The 25,746-nt window shown below is 41.2% G+C and overlaps 1 protein-coding gene across 2 annotated transcripts; it reads left to right on the top strand.

The window, feature by feature from the left end:
* Positions 1 to 923: 923 nt before the first annotated feature.
* nectin3b (nectin cell adhesion molecule 3b) lies at positions 924 to 25,544 on the top strand. 2 transcript variants are annotated; one of them, XM_005471987.4, is made up of 8 exons: positions 924 to 1,156; positions 7,706 to 8,053; positions 8,842 to 9,141; positions 10,119 to 10,236; positions 10,471 to 10,622; positions 22,044 to 22,188; positions 24,318 to 24,420; positions 24,762 to 25,544. In XM_005471987.4, the coding sequence occupies exons 1-8, from the start codon at positions 1,078 to 1,080 to the stop codon at positions 24,924 to 24,926; spliced, it is 1,410 nt and encodes a 469-aa protein (XP_005472044.1). In that variant the 5' UTR covers positions 924 to 1,077; the 3' UTR covers positions 24,927 to 25,544. The 2 variants fall into 2 exon arrangements, with proteins under 2 accessions (XP_005472044.1, XP_005472043.1); XM_005471986.4 differs by lacking the exons at positions 22,044 to 22,188; positions 24,318 to 24,420; positions 24,762 to 25,544 and adding an exon at positions 13,635 to 17,731 and having other exon boundaries at positions 931 to 1,156.
* The last annotated feature ends 202 nt before the right edge of the window (positions 25,545 to 25,746 follow it).

The following is a 25,746-nucleotide window of genomic DNA, read 5'->3' as shown; positions in this document are numbered from 1 at the left end:
GTGAATCTTATGTCTGGCATGTTTTTATCATATGATTTAACCTGGCAGGAGTTACATATGTATAAAGGAGCCAGTAACAGTTTGTAAATCATATTCACCATGCATGCTGATTTCCAATCCTATGCTGAGATTTAAGTTTCCACATATTTGTCTGACATTTTGTGAACTCCCTGATGAACAGGATGTCAGCACTCTGATATGATGCCCTTTTTAAAAAGTACTCCATCATCATTATTACGACAAATATATTTAGGGGGAGGTCTGATACATGAATTATGATGTTTTAATCACATGTTCAACCGTATTTTTTTTCAGAGAAAAAATAGATGGGAGGAGGAAGCTGCCTTGTGAAAGTATTGTCAATCATATCAAATAATACTTATAAGAATTTTTAAAGGGTTGAATGGTATGAAATGTAATCCCATTTTGATAGGATTGGTTGAATGTTGCTCAAATTCAAAATGGTGGTGAATGTCTGGAGCGCATCCATGGGAGTCAATGGTTTGACCACATATGTCATGATAAAGAAAAAAAATGTTTTTCCACATTTCGACGTTAAAGAATTAGAGTAGAAGACGTTGCATGTAAAATAAGTTTAATTATTAAAAGACCAAGCCTTCCACCAATTTATTTTTAACTAAAATATGATATAATTTAATTGTAAATCCTGGTGCCTATTGAGAAACAAACAAAGTAGACTGAATTCATATTTTTGGCAGGCGTAAAGGATGTGGATTTATTTATTTATTTATTTATTCTGTGCGAACCCACATTACGGGGGGAGAAAAGTGATTTGATGAATCAATATAATATGTCGGGTTATCAACAGAGATGACGTAATGTGTATACTAATGGAGTATTCCTTTAGGGGGAGGTTGCTGTCGAACCTCGACAAATTACCATTTACATCAATTGTCAGGTGAGCCCCAAGTCTCCCCGCTCCACGATCATAGATGGTACAGTCCGCATGCAGTTCGGAGTTGTTGCTGAGGAGGTTCCACTGTTCAGCACATACTGTTAAATTGGCATGCATCCTACGCTTTGGTCCTGTGGTAGGAGGCTGCACGGCTTTTGAAAATGTTACCGTCTTCTCAAAGGAGTTACTTCAAACAGCAGAGGAAGGTTGCATTGTTCCTCCTTTTGTTCAGCATTACAGGTGAGTGCTGATTTTGTGTGTGTGGTGATTTTGGGGGGGTCCTACCAACGTTACAGAGAAGTTTTGTGAGGAGCCTGCGTGAGTGTCTCGCGCATCACGCAGAAATTTCAGTCGGCAAAACTAGCTGCCGCCGCGTGCTTATTTGAAGCCGCAAGTCTAGCAAGTTTAGCCGGTGGCATTTAAAGCCCCAAACTTGGTTACAAGTTCACTCCGACGCCTCGGGAGTAGTAGCTAGCCAGCGCCACCACAGCGGATGCTGGTGCGACCCCGGGCTGCCATAGAAACAGTCCGGAGAAACCGCCGAGGAGCGCGAGCGGTGATAGTCAGTCAGATATACCGTCCGCTACACAGCCTACACTTAGGTCACTGCAGACTCAGTGGCAGCCATATTAGCTCCCGAAACAGTTTCTGTTAAAGTAACATGATGCGGTGAGGTATGTCACGCCAGCTGCTTGTGCAGAAATGTTGAGGAACTTCAAGTCGTGTCACCAGAGAGGACAATGCTAGCGCAGCACTCCCCCGCCCCCTCATCATCAGGTCGGGATGAGGGTCAGCCACCATGTGCCTGCAGAGGAGCCTGAGCTCATTATGGTTTAATCAGGGAGTGGGGAGTTTCCTGACTCCACCCTGAAGCACGCCAACTTTGTGCTAAGTGTTGACTCAAAAGCACGAATATGACAGTGTAGCTCTAACCCTGCCTCTAAACTGCTTTTATCAAGTGTGATGCAAAAGACTATCTGAACAAAATATACTTCTTTTTTTTTTCCAGTGGAACATCTATAATTAAATCTTTGTCATGCTTAAGAATAATGATGAGCTGCAACCAGGTATCCCGAGCTAGAGTGAATCAGAGCAAGCACTTTACTTCACTCAGCAGTCTTTCCATATCTAAAGGGCCATGAGACTGACTAAACGCATCAACAAAGTAGATGTATACACTGCTTAGTGGGGGGAACAAAAAAAGCAGGTACACATGTCACTGTAGGCTACCTGTGTGGACACACCAGCACCATATCCCTGTTTAATAGTAGAGGAACTCTGTTGTAGTTTTGCAAGCAGACCAAAAAAAAAAAAAAAAGCTCTGGTCTCCTACACTACACCAAAACCCAGTGAAGTTCCATAACTCTCTAAAGACCTGACATGAGTTTACTGAGTCACTCTAAGACTGCGGTACATTTCAATGAGGAGGTTGACCTTGTGTCTTTGTTGAATGCAAAATAGATGCATACACATTTATGGCTAATAATGTTTAGGCCTTAAAGGGAAATAAACACTGTTTTCATAAGAGAGACTAGAAATGTCATGAAAACTTGCTCTACCAAGAAGTCGATGCCAAAATTCTGAAAATATGATGAATTAAAAAAAACAACAACAACAACAACAACAAAAAAAGGAACCAGATCTATCATAGATGTCATAACAACAACATGTGGAGCTGAAGTGTTAAGTACAAGTTCAGCAACAGGTCTGGTGCTATGTGTTTGAAAATATACACCAAGAGTCATGTATGGAAATCAGGGTTTTTCTTGTAGTTTTGGAGAAAAATAATGTTTTTGCAACTGGAATATGGATGGGTCATATACTGATTTCAGTAAAACTGACTCTTTGCCTTTACTGTGGGCTAGTCACACCTCTGAAGGCCCATTCTGAGGTAGGACCCCACCCCACAATCAAGATAATTTGTGCTTGAGCTTCAGATAATCGGGTTCAACAGCCAAAATCATCATGCCAACTATTCTGCAAAGCTTCCAGAACAAACAGGAGGCCTCAAACTTAGCTCAGCACCTCAGAGAGAGGCATGTGGGCATATCACAGACTGGTCACATACATTTTAAACTTGTAACAATGTGCTTTCGTCAAAATGTTGTGAGTTTGAAACAGTCACTTTTATTGTGTGGGAACTGCGGCTGTAGCCATCAGTTGCAGCAATGCTCTGCACAGTTTTCACCATGACTAATGATGTGTCCCATTTGCCTTGGATATCAGAGATGGGAGTGACACCATTCCAGAGTTGAACGTGTTCCTGTAGTAAATTTGGAAAAGCAAGGAAAAACGGCAACATAGAGCCATTCATGCATCACTAGCAATACCCAGTGGGTTGATGCCATAAGGCAAATGCAGAAACCCGGGTTCAAAGTCAACCTTGAGGTTATGTACTGCCCATCTTCTGCCGGGTGTTTCTTTCCAGCCTTCTGTTCACTGGCCTATCACAATAAAGGCTGAAGGCACCAAAAAATATATATATAAAAAAATAAAATTCTAACTGGAAATTCAGAAATTTCGACTTCAAATGGCACACACAATAAGGTTCTGTGCTTGATTGATTGATTTATTTATTTATTTATTTATGGGGGTTTTTTTTGTTTTTTAGGGTGAGCCAAGTGCTTCTCATAATTATTAAGCAACTGCCATTGTTATGTGTATAGTTTTGATTGTGGTGTTGGAATTTGTACAGGCAACATAAAAATGTAACTTGTAAAACTTGTAAAAATGTAACAAGATGCAAGTAAAACAAGCCAAACATTCTCCTGGAGTTAAAAGGAAAAACACTGTAACATGTACACAAAGATTAGCTCAGTGTTGAACTTTAATAGCTCTTGCTGATTCACCACTGATGGACAGCCATTTTAAGACTGAGTCATTTGAAGTAAGAAGTTGATGTGACTATGTGATAAGATCAGCTTATTAAACAGGTGTTTAATGCACTCCTGTCCTGCTCTACAAAACTGGATCTCCATCTTCGGTTCTAAAACCATCACCTATTATATTGTGATTTCCACTTTTAACAAGACATGATGTCCTGTACCAAGATATTGCTGCCATACGTGTAATGCCCAAAAAAGTAATATTGAATAAAGTGAGAATGAGTAGCAGAATGTCCCAAGGGAGCAGTGTGTCCTTGATGCCAGGATATCTATAATCTGTTTTCTGCTCTGTGTCAATGAGAGACTGTGTTGAATTTGCAAAGCAAACTGAAAGTGTCTGAAGATTCTGCTCTTTCTGAGGATTTAAGGATTGCAAGATCTAAAAAAAAAAACCACTTTCTTTTGGCTGTCTGAGAGCATCAAAAGGAGAGGGAAGGAATCGCTATTATGTGAAGATAGGCTGCACATAAGATTTGATAGACTTTCTCTTCACTTTTTTTTTTCTTTTTTTTACTCCGAGTTGGAGAAAACGAGGGCACGCTTATGTAAGGTTGTCGTCATGTCACGAATAAAAATTTAATCCAGTCGCTATACCTCTCCATTACATATTCAGTGCAGGAAAAGTGCTGCTTTCTTCCTTCACTGTGCTTTCTTGCCATTTAGTCAAGTCATTCAGAAGCTTGTACAACAAGCTTTCTTTTAACTCCAGGAAAAGGTTTGTTTACAGTGTGCTGTACTGTAGTTACAGTCTGGCATTTCACACACTGTATTCATCAATATTGATATTTATTTCTAAACCTTGTTGTGGTGACATGCATCTCGTGTCCAATTAGATGGCTTTCCCTTGTTTCGAAGATGCTCTGTTTGGGGTAACTTTCTAATTAGTTTGAGCATCTGAACGAATAGCAAACATTTGCTGTGGGGTATTCTTTTATGTTCTGAACAGCTTTTCCTCCCTTGAGGAAGTTGTGAACTGTGTGTTAGGCGAAATGGGGCATACGCCTGTTTTAGAGTAGCTCAACTGCTGATGGTTGGTTTGCAGTCAACCTTATCCATCTTGTATTTGTAATTTTTTCTTATTTGCATAAACATGTGGTGCCTTTCATTTGTGAACAGGCTCAGTATGCTTGTAGAAAGGAATAGACATAGCTTACAGTCATGCTTTTAATAAATCATTTTACTCTCTCCAGAGTAGTGTAGCATTGTTAAGGTTTTGTTTGACAGAAAACTGGCTTCAGATGGCAGCAAACCTCCATGTAATGAGCTTAATGGTAATGATTAAATCATAGTCATATTTGAAAGTAATATGGAAATGTTGTTAGTTTCTTAATATGAGCAGATAAATAATTCACAAATGTTTGTTGAGCTTCGATCAGATAATGTCATTTTGTACCCGTCAGCCATAAAAGGCTGATGGGGTATTGTCGTCACCCAAGTATGTGAATGCAATAACTCGAACGTGGCGACGTAGAATTTTCAAATTGATGCCACAGGTCTTTCTAATAAAAATCTCAGATGAGTTTAAACCTCAGTGACATCGATCTCAAGGTCAAAGGTCAAGATTTCTGAAATTCTTGTGAATACGGTAACTCAAGAACAAAGTCATATAGGATTTTCAAATTGATACAGTAAATGCATCTATTAAAGATCTTGGACAATTTTAGATCTCAGTGAAATCTTGTGGATGTGATAACTTGAGAAAAAGGCAACATAGGATTTTGAGACTGATAACATAGGAGACTGAGGGGTAGCAGTCGCCAGTATTTTTCCATTATATTTATCCCAAGTATTGATGCACCAGTAGCAGCAGGTTTTCTTGGTCTATTACAAACACAGAGAGGGAGACACACACACACACACACACACACACACACACACACACACACACACACACACACACACACACACACCATGCTGCCCTCTCACTGACTCTTGGTGCGATTCTTTTCAAGTGACTTGTTCCATTCTCTCCAGTCAACTAGCAGTATGTTAAACAGATGGCAAACGCAGAGTCTCTCCAAATGGTTTTGATTGATAAATAAAACAGAAGGAGTGCTGTTTGGAAAATTTTGGACTTGGAGGGAAATAAACACAGGGAGACAAACGAGCTGATAAACAAATGTTGCTACAGAGCAGTGCTTGCCAGAAGGTTTCAGAACCCATTATTTTAGCGCCTGAAGAACCAACACGTGGACTTGATTGCAACCGAGGGTCGGTGACATAGGCCCTAAATTATATCAGGATATTTCTGATGACATAGAAATAAACTATTGAAAGGAAAAGTGTAAGCAAATTCATTTTCCATTCTGTTTCCAAAGAGAAACACTCATTGATGACACACTTCCTAGTTTAAACTGTGAATGATGGCTTTGGATTGCTACTAGTTTATCTTATTGACACAAAGAATTTGTATTTCCTGTTTTTGTTTGTTTTTTTAACACAGGAGAGCATTCATAGCATATTAAAGTTCTTAAATTTCCTGTCAGTTCCCCTACTTTACATGTCATCCTGTTTCTCAAATATAGCTACGTTTTCAGCCAAAAGTTCAAACAAAGAAAGGCTAAGGGCACAACAATCTATACTGCAGTTTGTAAGGTAGATTATTCTATGTCATAATGACAAAGTATATGAGACAAAGAAGTCACATTATAAGTGACTTAGCTTTGATTACAAGAGTCATCTGTCACCTGGAAGTCCTAATGACTAACCTGTAATTAAATGAGTCTTAAATTTTAGTGAAAACTAGAAAAACCTGATAAATAAGTACAGTGTTGTTACACAACTCAAAAGGCTCCAGTGACGGTAACATTAGAAAACAGATATTTGCTTCTCATACTGTAGGGGTAGGAAAAATTCCTTGGGCTGTGCCAGTACTTGCGGACATGGCCTTTTTGAGGGAGATTGGTCGGAGACGGAGCTATTTTTTGGCAAAACAACAATAGAATATTTGAAGTCGGTTGCCAAGCAGCGCAGCAGGTTTTGATTTATGATGATGTCTTCCTGCTGGCAGCTTGTTGCAATTAGCGTAGTTGAAGGCATTGGCAGTCCTGCAGTGTTGTGTTTATTTTTATTTTTTTTTTAAACCAGTAATTCCTCTTTTTTTGTACAGGAATCCTGATGGTGCATTTCCTTCCCCTGTGTTTTATATGACTTCGCTCTTGCTTTTCCTCACGCTCAGCTTTCTCTTCTCTCATCGATGATGTCATCATGTTAGCATATCTCTTCCCTTCACCGTTTTTTTTTTTTTTCTTTTCCCCCTTCTTTTCCTCCTTCTCTCCCTGCCCGGTCGCAGTCTGTTGTCTTCATATCTCTTTGACCTTCCACAACACTGAGCTCCTGCTTTCAAGACATGCCACATTTCTGACAAGCGCAGGTGACAGAGTGCATGGGTTAGTTATATTTGGACAAAACGCATACAGGCAGCCTGCTTTGAAGTCCTGAATTCAGGTCAGGAGGAGGAACACTGTAGAGACCAAACAAACTCATCAATGGGAACACTGAATCACACAGTAAACTGTATTATTTGTTGAAGATCCGAGTGTCTGCTGTGGTGGGATCAAGTTTGGATTCTAGTCTGATACCCACAGATGTCAGATAGTTCTGTATAGATATTAAATGGAAATATTTTTTTTTTAACTTGTAAAGCCAGAAGTAACACCAGAAATACCCTCTTCTCAATGGAGGTATGATGGTATTTTTGAATTCCCACATAGTTTGAGCACAATGGCTCTGAATTCTGTACTCGTTTGTTTTTCCGCCTTTAGTTGCTTGAAGTTTCGCCAGTTAAGAATTCAAAAACAACAAAAAAATACTTGTTAATAGCTAAAATGTTTAGTTAAACCCTTGTTTACAAACTAACAAGGTGATTTGTATATCAGTGTTATTTTGTGTGTCTCTTTGGCAGGTGTGTGGTGCAGCCAGGTGGTGGTGCCTAAAAGAGTGAGTGCCGTGCTGGGGAAGAATGTGACATTAGAATGCAGGGTGGAGGTTGGCACAAACCTTACTCTTACTCAGAGTTCCTGGGAGCGCCGTCTGCCTTCAGGCTCTGTCACAGTGGCTGTGTACAACCCAGAGTTTGGCACCTCCATCCCTCCAGAATTCATCCATCGTTTGTATTTCCGCTCACCCTCCTCCCATGATGCCACCATCGTACTGGAAAACGTGGGCTTTTCTGATGTCGGGATCTATACCTGTAAGGTAGCCACATTTCCTCTGGGAAATACTCAAGCATCCACCACAGTCAATGTACTTGGTAAGTGTGTGTCTTTGTTTTATGTACTTTTCTTGAGAAAACAGTGGCTTTCCTTTAGGTGGTTTTTGGTAGAGATAAAATAATTGGATCAATTATTCTGTTTTTGTGTTTCTGTCCAAATCTTTTTGGGAAGAGTTTGTTTTTTGTTTTTAAATATTTATGCTCTTCTGTGTTAAAATGTTCAATGTAGGTAATGTGTCCTCCCTCATGCATGAACACATGCTGTACTCTACAAAATGTGCAATCATGCATTGAATACACTGAAAAGGTCCAGAAAAAGACAGAAAAAACAAATTTAGTCAGCATCTACTCCCGATGCTTGCATGGAAAGCTTTTATGTGCAGGTTAAATGCTGTGTTTCTAGTTTTGTGTTGCATTTATAAAACGAATTGTCATGTCTTGTGATATTATTTAACAGAATAGTACTTTATGTATGTTTGCTTTTGCCATTATTATAGTGAAGCGAATAGAAGCCAACAAACGTAAAACAGAAATCCAAAGGATCATCATAGATCATCCTCCAATATATCACACATTGCAGAATTGCGGTCTTTTGAGAGTATCATATAATTAGTTACTCTGTGATCTCGATGCCTAGTGTGTTCTTTGTTTTCACAGAACAGATCACAGGTCTAGCTGCTAAGATTAACTTGGACAAAAAGGAATAAAATGCAATTAATAATGTAGGAAAAATATCAGTGTACTGTAAACATTTGAAACTCAGTAAAGCAACCTCAAAGTCTTTACTGTTGTCTCTGCTGATTCTGTTTTCACTCTGTTAATAACAGTGGAGCCGAAGGTTTACGTGTCTGCTGGTTCAACTGCACTGATTGATGGTGGCAATGAAACTGTGGTCGCTACTTGCATCGCTGAGCGAGCCAGACCACCTGCTGAAGTGTCCTGGGAGTCCAACCTTTTTGGCCAGTCAGAGGTGCAGCTATTTGATGAAGCCAATGGTACTACCAGCACACAAGTGCGTTACATCTGGCAGCCTACACGTCATGTTCAGGGCAACACACTCACTTGCGTGGTCCGCCACCCAGCTCTGCAGAATGACTTCAGGATCCCCTACCAGCTCAATGTGCAGTGTAAGTGCCTTGTGAGTGATTGGTGTGGGCTAACAAATTAAAAACTGAAAGAATAATAAATATGTGAAGAATGTGTTTAATAATTCTGTTCCTGCCAGAGTTAGTAAGTTAAAGTTTACAGAAGATTTTGTGCTGTAAGATAGCGATGAATTTAAAAATTTAAATTTAAAAAGGAAAAAAAAAAGACAAACTCCAAAAATCAGTATGTTTTAATATTGGTTGTTCTCTTCCAGTCAAATCCCATAGATGCCACAGTAAATGTACTCAGTGTAGTACAGCTATTTCGCTACGTAACATATGCTACCAACTTATGAAAAGAGTAAAGTGACCACCTCCAAAGTCTTTGTTTGACAGATACTTTTTTTTTTTTCTTTGCACTGATTTACTGCTTTGTGACATATGGTAACTATAAAGGATTTTCTGCTTATTCACTGAATGCAACAGTGTGGAAAAATGTGGCAACAATTTTTCCATGTAACAAAACCTTTTACTTTGTAATAGTATATTTGTGTGAACCAAATGCATACCAGCAGAAGAGCCAGGGTGGTGCAGATGACTTCTCAGAAACCTTGTGAGCACCTTAATGAATAGATTTGTGCAATGTCAACACAATATTTCAGTTACTTTATTTTCATAATCAATATGCAAATGAAAATGGTAAACCAGTAAAAATGGGGGGGACACTGTTTCATGGTTGCAGTTGTGTAGTGTTGATGGTTCTTTTAGGACTGTGAAAAACATTGCAATATACAAGCACTCACAAATGTTTCTCTCTCTGCAGATTATGTTTATAGATTATCTAGCATCTTAGTGCATATTTGCAAGCTTATGTCTTTAGCCCATTACTGACCTCAGACTCACTATAATGCTTCAGACAAACTAGGAAAATGGTCGTACTTGGAGCACTGTTCTCTAAGGCCATTTACTGTCTGGCCATTTTGTGGTCATGTCACATAATTGCTTTTCTCTCTCTTCAGTTGCTCCTGATATCTCAGTCGTTGGGTATGATGGAGACTGGTACGTAGGCCGGGAAAATGTTCAAATGACCTGCAAAGCCAACGCAAACCCGCCAGCTCATCACTTCAGATGGATCAGGTATGAGTATCCGTATGTCTGTGTGTAACGTTCACGGTTTGTCTGGGATTGAAATTGACCCAGCGGGCCAAATGCTGATCGAGCTAGGTTGAATTATACTCTGATATTTTAGTAAGATACAGCTTTACATTTGATGTAAAATAAACAGTAAGGTTAAGGTTTTCACATGAAATGTCCCAATCAATTGTGTGTCCCTCTGTGTGTCTTAACGTTTCTGTCTCTTGTGTGTCACAGGTTGGATCGAGATATGCCTGAAGGGGTGGAAATAATAAACAGCACTTTGCTTTTCCTGCGTCCCCTCCAGCGGAATGACTCTGGCGTTTACAGGTGTGAGGTTGCCAATGACATCAACCTCCGCAGTCGGGATGTGCGTATTCTCATACAAGGTGAGCAGAGTATACACACCGGAACAAAGCTGACTCCTATCGCCTTCTCTTCCCTTAGGAAGCATTGTGCGTGTTTGCACGTCATAGAGGGTATCAGTGCCTGTGTCATTGTCCTTCAAACTGAAATGTGACACTATCACTCTCGCTTGTTCTGTCCATACTGACAGTTTATCAAGTAATCACCCATGGTACACTGTGTTCATACTGATATTATTACATTTGGTCTTAATTGCCTGCTTATTAGGCTTGATTAACATTACGCCTCCAGATGTTCAAAAGAGAGTTCCTGGGCCAAACAGCTGCAAATAATTTTGGCCTCTTCAGACCACAGTGCGCTGCCTCTGCTCTGTCCTGCTGGCTTGGCATCTGAGTGCGTCGTGTCTCTCTGTTGTGAATGATGAGCATGTTCCTTTGGTTTCACAAAATCTGTCTTGCCAGTGGAAGCTCTCTTTCTGAATGAAGTTCTGATTATGATGTGATTTCCTTTTTCATCACTCTCTCGCCTCCTTTCTGTGTTTCTTTTATTCCTGCATGTGTCATGCAGTGAGAGGCAAAAGCCTGCAGCCTCACTGTGAGATGATGTCCCAGATTCATAAAACATTAACTAGTTCTTTTCAACTCCTATTTATTATTTATCATTCATATTTCATTTTCCTTTGAGAGACCTGTACGGGTATTCACAAGCTTATGCATGTTGGTGTACCCTCCATTGTGTGTGTGTGTGTGTGTGTGTGTGTGTGTGTGTGTGTGTGTGTGTGTGTGTGTGTGTGTGTGTGTGTCGTGTTGTGGGTGTACTCATCAGTTCACTCTGCATGGAGTTGTACATTTCACATACTTGGAGACCACAGACCTCCGGGTTCATGTGTTTGCTCTTTCAGATGTGAATCTTTGCCTCACATCTGGCCTGGCACCAGGGTTAAAGTGGCAGAGCAATTTTGCAGCACCATTAAAGCTTTTAGACTCAGATTCTTTCCATTACTCTAGCTTCTTATGATTATAGCCTTTGGCTTGTCTGTTTGTGGATAAAACCACTAATCCATTACATTTTAAGGTTGGTGTTCTATTCGTGGAATAGTGAAAGTTTATACTTGAAAAGCGGGGTCTTAAATGTATGTTCTTGATCATTTAAAACATATGATGCATATACCCAAAATAATCTTCTTATACCATTTTTAAAACTGATAACCCCTACAGACTGCAGAAATCTAAGGACATCACTGATACCGTTTGGTGTTCCTTATCATGTAGTCAAGTCACTTGTTTCTCTCTGCATGTAGAAAATGTACTGAGCTGACATCAGCATGTGCAAATACTTTGTACTGTCCCCTCATCCAATTTGTAACTTCAAAGCCAGTTGTCATATTTTTTTTTTTTTAGTTTAAATAAATACAAAAGTAGCTGAAAATGTGACCTGATCCTTTTAGACAGTTTCTAAAGATGTTTTTTCTTTAGCAAAAAAGCCTATGGAAAAACAAAGTGTTGAACACATGGCATGGCCTGATTTGCCCAAAGTAAAAGAATGCACAGTAACTTAAAGATTTTAAGTAACAGTTTGAGCCATGTCAGGTCTGCTATCACTGTCACCTAGGGCTGTGCGATATGACCAAAATCTCATATCCCGATATAAGACATCTATCGTCCGATAACGATATAAATCACAAAAATGTGACATTTTCTGTAAATTCTGTGAATGTCGGGCAGCTCAACTTGCGTGAAGTGTTTCCAGCTGGGCGTCGCGTACCTGGAGTCGAGTGTTTTAACTGATGCATGAAACGATACATTTTTAGACATAGGTTGTAACGGCCACCGTTTTCTTTGTGAGTATTTATTACACAGCGTGCTGCGGGGAAAAGCCTGTTCTAACGTTTGAGTCTAAGGTTTATTTTTTAGCACCTGACGGCTCTTTTTTGCTTCTCATCCGTAAATACTCTGCATCTTTCACGTGATTCAGTTTATTTTGAAAAGTCTCAACAGGATCTTGAGCTTTATTGTGAAAGGTTTGTGTGGAAAATAAACAAGCGGACACGAGGTGGTTTTACCGTAGTTGTTGCTAACGGCAACGCATAAAAACAAGCGCTTGTCCGTCTGTAATGTGGTTATATTAAATATAAGAGAAAGAGAGAACTTTAGGAAATTAATATAGCCACTACAGTGACTATCAAAATAATGAAAAAATATTGCCGTAAACAGTTTATTTTGCGACACCACGAAACAAACGATAGCGTAAAATGAAACGATAGACGTTTTTATATCGTCATCCGATATATATCGTTATATCGAACAGCCCTACTGTGACCTGCTTTTTTTCCTTTTTTGATCACAAGAGAATAGCTGTTATCTTGTGGTGTCTAGTTGAACTTTACAGAGATCTAGTGCTATGATTTTTGGCTACATCCAAACTAACTCTTAGGTACAGTAACTCAATCCCAATAAACTCCATTTCAAGTGGAATGGAGTATGTAAGCATACATACTACACCACATAGAAACACAGTGCAGTGTGGTGGTGACATTGCTGGACATCTGCGTACGTTCCTGTTTTTGTTTTGTTTTAGGGTTTTTTGTGCGGTCAAAGAAACAAAGCAAACTCAACCATGCAGAATGTACTCTACAATGCACTCATTTTTCAAATAAGCATAAGAATGACTAGTCGGCTGTCCATGTCTGCAACAGAGAGTATGCTTTTATCGTTAAGAGCATCTGGAAAGACATTACTGAAAATCAGAGTATGCTAAACGATACACTTAGTGAGGATATAGAGATTAGGACAGGATTTTATATCCAACTTTTCTCATTAATCCATCATCTAATAGGTGAGCCCATTGTTCTCAGTGATACAATTTTATATTTACTTACTAATCTGTAACAGTGGGAATTTGCAAACCTGATGCTGCTGCTATAGTTTTAGATGTTTTAGTCAACCTCTTCTTTCTTAGCAAAATGTAGTTGGCATTGACATTCTGCTTCTGTCTTTCACCCTTTATCCCCCTCTCACCCTCCTTCCTTCCATTAGATCCTCCCACCATGCCTTCCACCATTACCACTCCTGTCCTAACTGGCTTCTCCCCCACTTTTGTGGATGATAAGGGCCACGTCCTTCTGAGCTCCCCCACACTTGAAGCCCTTCCCGAAAGTAATCTCGGTTCCATAGTGGGTGGGGCCGTGGGAGGGGCCTTATTCCTCTTGCTGCTGCTGTCTCTGGTTGGCGTGTGTTACCTACGGAAGCAGCAGACCTTTCATGGGAACTACTACACCAAGCAGTACCTGGGCCCCAATGATCTCCAGAAAGCTCCCACTCAGCACGAACTCCATCCTACCAAAGCTGGCAGTAGGTCTCAGCATCGGGACCATGATCGAGAGGAGTGGGGCGACCGCCAGCTGAAGCAGGAGCGGGACCGCCGCCACCATAGTGACTATAACGGAGAAGAGTATCCTGTTAATGGGTACACTAGGGCAATGAGGGAGAGCAGGCGCCACAGCCATCAACAGAATCACCATCATGAACACACGCAGTATTCTAGTCCACAGCAGGCCAGATGTGTCAGATACCCTCATTCACCCAAACTACAGGGAAACGGCTCCCCCTACATGTCAGACGACTGCTACGATAGCGGGCCCGACGGTGATTATGTATCTCATAAAGATGGCTCAGTCATTTCACGTAGGGAGTGGTATGTTTGACAAGGTACCTAGTTCTGCAGGAACGAAAAAATGCAACATGAGTTGGAAAGTTTTGTTTATCAAATTAGGGGGAAACTCATTATTTTCTTCTGTATGCACACACACTGCATCTCTAATGTGTGTTCTGTAGTTCCCATGTTTTGTTCAAATGTCCTGGACGACACTTGAGATGTAGTGTATACGTTTCTGTTTTGAGTGTGGGCAGCCTGTGTACGGTGCGTGTGGGGACTAACAAAAGAGCCGATGTATGTGTTGTCTCTGCCTTAAAACATGGACTGCTGCAGCTGATTGAGCATAACTAATGTGTTACTGAGCAGAAGCCCCGGTGGCTTTAGATCACGCACGATTGTCTGAGAGAAGAGGGTTTTTTTTTTTTTTCTTCACAAACTCTGCATTTTGTGTTCATGTTGCTTGTACTCATTTGTTTAAATGAACTCTGGCCTCTTAGTGCAATTAGATGATGTCATGTAGTTATTGCAGGTAAATCCATAAAATTCAGATGGTCATTTTTCTTCAGTAAGACACAGCTGAGCCACAGTACATCGGTTTATTTAAAACAGGATTTGTCTTCCTGAGAAGACTTAATCCTGTAAGTAATTTGACTAATTACCTAAACATACTCTTGGTTATAAGATTTATTGGACTGCTGTTTTTGCAGGATTTTATAATGGATTGCTGAGTCATCACACCTTTTTTGTTTTGTACTAAAATCTTAGGTAAATCACAATGGAAGAACTGAGCTTGAGAAGTTGACCAGTAAGGTTTTGGCACATTTTGTGTAAACCTTGTGAGCGTTTCTCCTGCATGTCCTCAGCTCGTCTTTTATCCCTGTGATGAGAGAGCAGGCAGGAGTGCTACATGAATGGGGCACAGTCTGCTGTGCCAGCACACTGAGTTTGTCATATCGGTCAAGCCTTGAAGCCTGGAAAAATATTTCTCTAGTTTATCATTTTTATTAGAACTTATGTAAGCTACTGGTTTTTGGGAAGAGTATCAGGTTAAATATTCCCTTTAGTTAACCACATTATCATGTTGTCTATCGGATGATAATGGATCTCTTTGAGAAGTTTAAGCCTGGCACCAAACCAGGACTCTTGGAATTTCAAGAGCGCCATCAGCAGGGGCATTGTTTAAAGAGGCTACTGTATGGGAGCCACCGTAAGCTGGCCTCTTAGTATTTTGTAGCACAGAGAAACCATGCAGCCAGTACACACTACCACACTCAACCATGTTGGACTGTTTGTCTACTCTGAGTAACCTATAGAAACAAGACATGACTGTGTCACAGATCTGTGACATGTATTGTTTGGAGTGTGCGGCCGCATGCTCAGCCATTGACCATTTCATTTACAATTTAAACTTTTATTAGTACTCGCAAAATTTAAAAAAAAAAAAAAATGTTATGTTACGTAGTTTTTGTAATGGCTGTGTTGTCACTTTCACCTGTGATTATCAGCACTTTTGACTAAACTCCACAGCACAGGAGTTAGAGACAATATTTTGTTGCCATCATCATTAAATCTTTAACACACCATTATCCTTTGAGTAGCTATTAAATAATAATGATACACCCTATGATTTTTCTTTTCCCCAAAAACATGTTTTATTCATTTGGAAGCAGTCACCTTTTATTGCCAATCAGGACTCTCAAAAATCACATGCCATACCAAGAACTGTGATTAAACTGCGGAGAAAGCATTGTATGTGTTAGTGTCATTGGGCTCTGCAGCCCCAGTAGTTCAGGAATCAAACAAAGCTATAATGGATTTAAAGGTAAACTTAGGTTTTTGTATAAACGTAAAAATTAGAGTATTTTGGCACGTGCACCTGTTCACCAGACTGCATGGAAGAGATCTGACTTTTCTTTCATGTACACTAGATGTGAATACTTGCCAACTTTAGTAGTATGGTTACTTATACAGTATTTGCTGCCAGATGCCAAATCTTTGTTTAACTTGTATGTATAAATATGACGATGACAGTGTCTCACATTTGTGTTACCGACTAGATACTTAAATGACTAATGCATCACTGTTGTAAACGGGGGTTTTGTAGCCCGAAATAGGCGGGGGAGAAGATGCTTTAACATTAGAGTAACAGTTGTCAAAATCGAAGCTAGTTATGTTATAATGAACCTTCACAAATTCTGTCAGGGTGTGAATTTTGTGCAGTGGATCGGCTGCAGTTGTCGTCATGAGATTTGATAATGAGCCACTGTAACTATCAGTCTGAGACTCTGGCCCCTGACTGTGTTTCATGTTGTTTTTGAATGCTGTACAGTAGAAGTAATTTATAGACTGAAGGTGCACATTTCTATGACTTCCTGAAGGTTGAATCATGTTCACACTTCTGAAAACTGAGCATGTTTTCTTTTCGTGAAAGGTTTTAATTTGCACTCATTTTCTTGGTAGAAAGTAGTTGAAATGAAAAAGCATTTATAGTTGTGGGGGTGAGAGAGGGAGAATCTGCACAGCTAGGTTGTAATTGAGAATGTGAGAGTCTTTGTAAATTGGATGACCCTTTAATGGAGGTGTCACGGAAATGTACAGTTGGTAATTTGTTAGCCATGTAGCCTCATTTTGACTGAATAATTACATGTATTGGTCCGCTGCTGACACCTATTCAGTCCGCCCTTCTGGTCACTTTCACATAAATGCAGAAACTAACAGGAAGCACGGTAGCCTAAACCCTTGTTGTGTTTGCTCCTATGCACTAAAACGGAAATTCCTCTGATCGATAGACTTTTTTTGCTTGGCTCGTCAGTTTGAAGCCCTGCACTTGGATTAATGAAGTACAGTTTTACTGTGACATTTTGTATAGAGATCAGTCATCAATATCCTTACCTTGAGAAATGCCCTTCACTTTCTGTTGAGAAATACACACCTAGTGCCTTAGATATCTAGCAGAAATGTGTTTCTTATCGTTTACCTGCATATGTAATGACCCGATGTGTCACGTCTGGGTTTTGATTTTCATTGCATTCTGTATTTTAGGAGGAATTCGTAGTGCCAAATTCACTCTTTCTGCCCTTGTGGCACTGAAACGCAGTATGTTTCCAAACCTAAAGGCATTAAGAAAAAAACAAAAAAAACAAAGCTTGAATACATCTGGATGTAAAATGACTTACATCCTCTGTACTGTTCTGTCAGGGGTTTTGGTTTCTGTATAGCCACTGTTTGTTTATTCAGAGAAATGTATAATTACCTTCAGTCTCAAATTGTCAATGAAAAGCACCTTGCAGTCATGTTGTTTGGTTTTGTTTTTCAGGGGATTTTTCTTTTTTTGTGGGTTGTTTTGTTTTTTGTATATACAGAAAATGTACATTTCTTGAACGGGGGGAAATATTTATGTCATCAAAAGCAGTGGAACCTTATTTTGTCAATCTCTTTGAGATACTTTAGTTCAATAAAGCACCTTAGCACCTGTGAATTATTTTTCTTTCTTTTATTCTCTGGAGGTTTTTGAGCTTGCTATTACTCAGACTGCTCAGTCTCAGCCTCTTTGTTCATCTATAAATGACATCATCTCTAGCGCCGTAACGCATAATGCTGCATAACCTCCCCCCCTACACACACACAGACACACACACCTCAAATCCAGTATGCATATGTGGGACACCACAAATGATGTAATTCCTTTTTTTCCCTTCCCCTCCTTCATTTCAACTGATCCTCATTACACTTTAATAACAAAGATTTATTTCGGATGTTACGTTATTGCCATCTGGTTAAATACTGAACAGTTGATCTCCGGTGGTATTCCTGTGGTCGGGGGAGACCCAGCACCTCATGTGCTCGAGGTTCCCTCATTAATAGTCCTAGTTTGCTTTGTTTCAGGACAGAAAGGCCCTTGCTCTCCCCTGCAGCACCTCTCCTTTGTAAATCCACCACCTTCCCACCCCCATGTCTTTCTCCCACTGTCTACCAGCTGGTAAAATTAAACGCTGAGTGTTTCTGACTGGCCCAAAGTCCCTGCTCTCCAGCCCGTTGACTGTCCCCATGGCAACAAGCTCATCTGGAGCTGCTGATGGAGGCTGTCGTCCTACGAGCTCTACCTGGCCACAGAAAGTAGGGGCCTGCGTGGAGCTCAGAGCTGGGCTGTGCTGTTGTGACAGCTCGTGCAGACAGACTGAAAATGGCCCATTACTCCCTGCAGCACTAGAGAGAGCTCCTCTGGCTTATAAGGACATATACAAGTGTGACTCAGTGTTGCGCTGGCACTCTAGGTCCTCAAGACGCTCTTGCCATAAAAGTCTTCATCAGCTGACCTGTCTTGTCTCCTACAGATCTTATCATGGTCACAGCAGTTTCTCATCCTGACCTTGAAACAGGACAGTGTGAAAACACATGGGGAAGCAGCTCGGTGGCAGTAATGATGTCACCCCCCCAATGCTTGAATTTGTTTGAGACACTCGTGCAGAAGATCAGCGGATTCGCTGCCTGCGACACAACAGTTTCCAAGGATACTTTTCACAAGACACAAAGGAGTGAGCGAACGTCTCAGGCAGCGCAGAGGGATGCAGCTCTGACAACTGTGAGTGAGAGACTTTGATATTAACTCCCCAGCAGAGGTGGCATCACATTGTCACCATCACAAAAACTCAAAATATTGAAATGCTGCTCTAACCTCCCCCCCCCCCCCCATCGTTATTACACCAGCATCTGCTCCCCAGGGGGGTCTGTTGTCTAGGCAATAGCATGACCCCTGAGCCTTAAGTATCAGTGGGAAGGGGGGCGGTGTTTGGTCACCTCGCTCTGTCTTACTTCTGTTTTGTCCAGAAAGGGTCCGTCTGAAACTGACCTCACTGATCAGCATGTGCTTCTGCTGGATTCCCAGCAGCGTTGTTTGTGTGATGAAGTGCTGAAGCAGGAGAGACTCACAAAGGAACGGCAAAAAGCCTGAAGCCGGATCCCAGTGTGCGGCAGTTGATCCACCACTAACACCAGTAATCCGAGGCCCACCACCCCTCCCCAGAATACATGATATTTAAAACAATGAGGAGAAAATGTCAGGACGGAACATGCAGGATTGTTTCTGAGTACAATTCGTCTCGATATTTCTTAGCTAGAAGCATGCACGAAACACTACCTCCGTTAATGAACTCCTACAGCTGCTCCATGTGTTGTGGCTTTAAAGCAGCCACCGTGTGCAGGTCCCCTGAAAATGTCTGTCACAAGGCATTAAAGCAGCCGGCTTGATGAACTACATTTTTAAAGGCGTTTTGATCAACTCAAGAGGCCCTTGACATAGTTCAGCAGCCATCAAAGGTAATCGAATGGTTATTAACCGTTAGAGGACGGCAGGAATGGAGGAGGCGGAAGAAGTGACTTTCGGGGGTGAGCTCAGAAATCCCAGCCTGTTCAATATGCATCATAATTGAACTGTTATTTCGATTTCTCATCTCAGCACATTGATTTTTTTTTTTTTCTTCCCCTCTCAAGAGCTAAATCAAGTGGAATTGACCATTATGCTTATGCGTCCTCTGTCACCTTTTGTCCTTCATTTCCTTTAGTGTCCTACATTTGGTTTTATACATTGCTGCTGATTTGCCAAAGCTTGCTGTTTTGCGAGTTTAATGCATCCTAATCACGATTAATCCTTAATCCCCTCTGTGGACAGCATGGAGCATATGTTCTAACAAAGCTAATTCAACACTTTGATAATACTGTTCCACACACACAAGGCTGAGGTAAAGAAACGGATGGATTCAGTGTTTTAACCCCGACAGTGAATTTTTAGTGAGTGAGTTTTTAAATGGCATTTTATACCTCAGTTAAACTGCAAAAGCCCTTTCATGAATACCAATAATACAGGGCTGTCCAGTACAGACTCGGACACAGTAAAAGGCAACTGGGAGCAAAGTATCAGCACTTTTTTTTTTTTTTCTTGGCCAGTAGTGTTTTTGTTTTGTTTTTTATTTGAAAAGAGAAACTGTGTCTTAGTAGCAGCTGGGAAATATACAGATGAGGAAACAATTACTAGTTTCCCTATGAAAACTAAACTAAAAAGTATTTTCCAAGTGTTGCTAAACGGAGATTTTAACACATCTCGTCACAACATCCCACAAACACTCACGGGTCCTCAGCATTCCCACCCCATTCTTCTTTGGTGAATCTCTCAACCTCCTCCAGATTTGATGGTCTAATGGCATGGACCTTGGTTTTCAGTTTTGCTGCTGACTGCTTGAGGTTTTCGTTTGAAATTGTCACACATCCATGTTTCTTTAATCTTTCCACATCTTTCCAAAATCTTTCCACCTTGATGAGATTCCCAATTCCAGGCGCAGTGACATGTCCCCCACAGTGTAATACTCCCACCACCGTGTTTAACTGTGGAACGGTGATCTTTGGGTTGTACCCTTCTCTTACTTCCCTCTTATCTCTGTGGCCAAAGAGCTCTATTCGTGTCTCAACTGACCAAACATCACGCTTCCAGTATGCATAATCTTTCTCCAAGTAGTCCTTTAGCATACTTTAGTCTGGACTGAACACTAAAGGGTTAAAACCCTCAGCTTTAACTTGATTTTACAAAGTAAAATCAGATCATTGCGCAGCAGTGGTTCGTGCAATGGCTCAATAAAAAGGTCAGTTTTGGGGAGCTTGTTATTGTGTGCAAATCTAAAAGTAGTAAAGGAGTGTGTCACAGATTTATGCATTTTATTTGTTTAATAAGACGAGTTGTAAGAAGTGCAATAAATGCATTATGGTGTGCTTAACTGTTCCCATACTAGCCACGCCACTAGCCTACTAGCTTAATATTTAGCATGTAGAAATGACAGTGATACCAATGTTTAAAATCCAAGGAAGCTTGTTTCAGTTTGAAAGTGAATAAATAAAGAAATAAGCATATAATAAATGCAAATTTGCAAGGCAGAGATAGCGTCTATAGTTGGGAATCACAAAATTTCAACCTTCCGACTCAAATTTCAGAGTAAGTTGTCACCAACAGCCCAAAACTAACATATCTGAATTACTGAAATGACAAACAGCAAACAGCCATATTTAAAAGGCAGAAAGCATCAAAAGTTGTTATTTCAGTCTTTACTTCAAAGACAACTTCAACCTTCACAGCTGTTGACATGGCTGGTAGTGTTTTAAACAAGAATTTGCTGGGTGGCTAAATAAAGGCAACACATGGCTAATCAGGTAGGCTTCTTCAAACATTTTGCATGTCCGTGACTTAGAGCTCAATCAAATATAGTGAAGTAAAAACAAACAAAAAGGGGTGCAGACCTGAAAAGTGTAGGTCGGAGGGGTTTTGTTTCGTTGGGATTTCCTTTTTGAGCAGTGACATTTTTATCTTGACTCTTTTTCTTTTTCTACAACTGTTTGATAATTGAGTTGATGCATGTGACAACCAATCACAGCTGAGCACTCCGCTGGCTGACCCAATGTAGCACCAACCATAGTGACAGCAGCAGTTTGGACTCTCATACTGTAGAGAAGTAGTGCTTCTAATTATAGTCAGGTCTTTAATGTGGGCAGAATATTATCTCCATAAGATAAGTAAAATAAACTGGAACAACTTAGTTTACTCTCCTTATCTCTAGGTCTAAACTGCTGTTGCTCTACTTTAATTGTCTTTATGGGTTAAAAGTTGTAAATTGGGACGATGAATGAGAATCTTTGAATCGACGCCTGACTGTGTGTACACTTTGATTCATTCACTGCCAGGATGTTAGTGGTCCGTCATCGTTGTGTTGTTGGTGGTATCCTGGACTTTTCTCTGTCCTCTGTCTCAGACCAGTCTCAAGCAGAGAGGTCAAACTCCATCACCGTGGCCGGAGCTGTGATGGGCGCGGTCCTTGCTCTCTTCCTCATCGTGGTCTTCATCATTGTGATCCACACCGCTCGCAAAGCCCCACCACCGGCCTTCACAGACAAAGTGTAAGTGGACCGAATTACTCATGTCGCATGCAGAACATGCTCAGCTGGTTAATTAATTGCATGATACAGTGTGAGGTGATGGGAGCCCACCGGTGGGTTCAGGGAGTTGCTCCTTCCTGCTGTGGAGAATGCTGCAGCGGTGCGCGCCCTGGAGCAGGGAGTCTGCGGGACAAGGTTGAGGGGTGGCGGATAATTGCTGTCTTGGCAGCAAGCCCTTGTCCTATTTTGTACAGTGCACCAGCACTCATGTTAATGTTAGAGCAAAGAAGAATAACTCTGAGGTTAAATTATTTACAGGAGGAGCTGGGTCACCCTCTGCCAGAGTCCCATGACCAACATTAAAATCTTTGTGTGTGTGCCGCCTTTGTTTTTTTATACTCTAAGAAAACAGGTCTGCGCAGCATCTTATATGTGTTTTTTGTGGACAGAGATGAAGCCTGGGAGGTTTTGATTAACACTATTTTTGACTTTGAAGTTCATATAGCATCTCAAAAGGTATGTTTAATGTGTCCAGTAGCGCTCACAAGCCTAATACCCCTTATATAAGAAACATTGCCATGTACCTGTGGAGCATATCTGCAAGGTTGCAGGCTGATCCTCTCATCCATCCCTGTTAGTGTATGATTCAGCATGAACACTCCTGTCCAAGTATTTCTCAAGTAAGGCAGCTATAAGGGCTAAACATAGTAGCAATCCTGCAGTCTGTTTAATACTAGTGGGTTTATATCCACTGCAAATATGTCAGTGACATATGGAAAAGTGGCAGTAATTACCAGGACACAAGTATGCGTTCTGTCATTGTCCTAAATAAAAACACTCAGTCATTTGTTCCCTCAATCCGATTTTATTCTCCCATGTAAACATTTGCATCCTAATTTCAGCGACTGCATCATCAGAAGAAATCTAGTGTACATGCTTCCAACTGTGCCTCAAAGGTGCGGCTTGAATAACGAACAACCCATCACCCTCTGGGTGCAGGTTCAATGTATGTAGCCCGTGTGTCAGGCTGGTCAATGCCACGACAAACTTAGCATCTTAAGTGTGACCGTGGCTGGGAGTCCCAGTGGAACGAGGCGTGGGTAGGGGGAGGAGGAGGGTGAACGCAAGCTTCATCACCTCCTTCATCACACGCAGACGTGAGAGTAAGACGGCGGGTCAATGAGAAGCTCTGACTGTAATCGGTCACTTCAAATCCCAAATATGAAAGAGAGACTAGGCATTAAGTGACACACAGTGTTAGAAAATCAATGCCTGTCATGACGCTGTATTACGAATGGCTGAGGTTTGTTCTTAGGCTTCAGTTTAGCAGGGCTGGGGGATTTCAGCCAGCGAGAGTCTGACTTCAGCGTCTTGCAGGGGTTTAGAGGAACAGCTGTCAGAAAATGTTCTAATTTACTCGTCCGCGTGGAAGTCCATCACCTTCTTACACCTGCTGTCATGTACACTGAGCCATCGTCATTTAGTCATCGGTAATATCGGATTCCAGCGCTTCGAGGAATACCCTGTCTAGGATTATTAAACTGCGGGACTTGCAAGATGCATTTAAAAATAAAAAGAGAGGTAAAAGTTTCAGACGTGCAGTATCTGTACGGTGGCCCTCAGGTGCAAATAATAAAAACTATTTGACAAAACACACGAGACAAACACAACCAAAGCAACAGGAGAAAAAGCACATCATCATTTTGTGATTTTTGTTTGTTTGTCTGTTTTTGGTTTTGTTGTTGTTGTTTTCTGCCATGTTTTCTGAAATCTTGTGCCTTTGTGTTGTTGTGTTTTGCATCTCAGGGCCTCTGTAGGCTCCGATGTTTTCCACAGAGCGTCTGTTTTTCATCGTCTCTGCCTGAAAAATTCTCACATCTTTAAAGCTCTGCACATCAAGTTTATTTTGCTGCCTCTTCTGTTGTGAATCCATCTCAAAGTTTATCGCAGGATACCATAAACAACATCAATATGCCTCAGAAGGAACTCGTTATAGTGGCTGCCCTTCAAATTTGATCCAGTAAATTGAATTTGTACCGATTTTATCTATCGCTGATCGTTTTATACTGTTTCTTTGTGAGTACAGTGTTTTTCCACTCTGAAATTTGTCTCCATTGCCATTTCTTCTTCCCCTTTTTCTTCCTCTGAAGGATTGACCTTCCTCCGACACACAAGCCGCCTCCTCCCTACTCCGAGAGAGCACCGGCTGCTCCTCTGGGAGTCCACGCATCACAAGTGGCCTGGCTGTGTCAGGTAAAACCCCACTTCCTTTTTACAACCAGCTGAAAGTCACGCATGTGAATCATGACAGCTCTACACCACAATTATTAACACTGCTTTGGTTAATGAAGCGCACTGAGTCACAACAAGCAGCAGTAACAACGAGCTAACTCATGTCATAATCTGTTTTTATTAAGCAGGAAGCTCTGTGGCTTTATTAATTTAATATGTTGGAGAGTTTAATTTTTTATTTCCCTGTCCTTTTTTTGGAGTCTCACACATTATAGGGCCTCTATAATGTGTGAGGCCTAAAGGGTGACGATGATAGAAGATGATCTAGGTGATGATTCGGTTTTTTTGCTTTTAATCTACAGACTCGCAGGGCAGACCACAGGCACGCGCTCACGGAGAGGCAGCACCCACCCACAGCAAGGCGGGGAGCCCAAAGTCCCACCCATCAGCGCTCCCGTCTGGAGTGGGTGTGTCATCAGAGTGGGACAGACCAGGTGTACATCAACCACCGTGAACACTACGTGTGAGGGACAGTTCCAATCACAGTCCACCAATCACCCGGCAGTCACTCTGCCTGAGCAGCAGTGAGCTTATAGGCTTCACCTGATTCACAGAGCCATCAGTCCAGAGAAGGAAGCGGGTGGTAGTGTACGAGGAAAGTGTCTCTCTATTTGCAGGCAGTTTTTTTCTTCTTAAAACATAAATCTTTTCTGCTATACGCTGGCTGTCACCCGTAGACTGTACAAAGAAGGTGGACATTGTCATGTTAACTCCTTGAAACCAAATCTCACAGTTGCAGGCAGATCTGAATGTAAAGCTGAGGGACACTGCAAGCTCATACAGTAGAAACCTGTCAGTCACAAAGTAGGCTCACATTAAAGCGTCTATTTTTCATACAAATTGGGGCTAAAATTGACAAAAACAACATTATTTTGTATCATCATAGATTGAAAACTAGAGCCTAACAACTCATCAGATAAGTGTTCACTGAGGGCTCAGCAGCTGCTTTCCCATAGACTTTTATGAAACCAGATTTCTTTTGAAATCACAGGCGACGCCTCCTGCTGGCTGTTAAAAAGCATTTTTAAAGACACTCCTCCAATGCAAAAGCTACATCCATCTTTCATATACAGTCTATGGCAGGGGTGGGCAATCTCAGTCCACAAGGGCCGGTGTCCCTGCAGGTTTTAGATGTGTCCTCGAACCAACACAGCTGATTTAAATGGCTAAATTAGCTCCTCAACATGTCCTGAAGTTCTCCAGAGGCCTGGTAACGAACTAATCATGTGATTCAGGTGTGTTGACCCAAGGTGAGATCTAAAACCTGCAGGGACACCGGCCCTCGTG

The sequence above is a fragment of the Oreochromis niloticus genome, linkage group LG10 (genome assembly GCF_001858045.2).
Source record: "Oreochromis niloticus isolate F11D_XX linkage group LG10, O_niloticus_UMD_NMBU, whole genome shotgun sequence".
In the NCBI taxonomy this organism is placed as follows: Eukaryota; Metazoa; Chordata; class Actinopteri; order Cichliformes; family Cichlidae; genus Oreochromis; species Oreochromis niloticus.
This window is presented reverse-complemented; position numbering and strand designations above follow the sequence as displayed.

What these genes read in the sequence shown, in the direction of transcription:
- nectin3b (XM_005471986.4), top strand. Translation starts at nt 1,078, where the DNA reads ATGTTACCGTCTTCTCAAAGGAGTTACTTCAAACAGCAGAGGAAGGTT. An exon ending in CTACCAGCTCAATGTGCAGT is followed by an intron (nt 9,142 to 10,118) that starts GTAAGTGCCTTG and finishes CTCTCTCTTCAG; the next exon opens with TTGCTCCTGATATCTCAGTC. An exon ending in TGTGCGTATTCTCATACAAG is followed by an intron (nt 10,623 to 13,634) that starts GTGAGCAGAGTA and finishes TCCTTCCATTAG; the next exon opens with ATCCTCCCACCATGCCTTCC.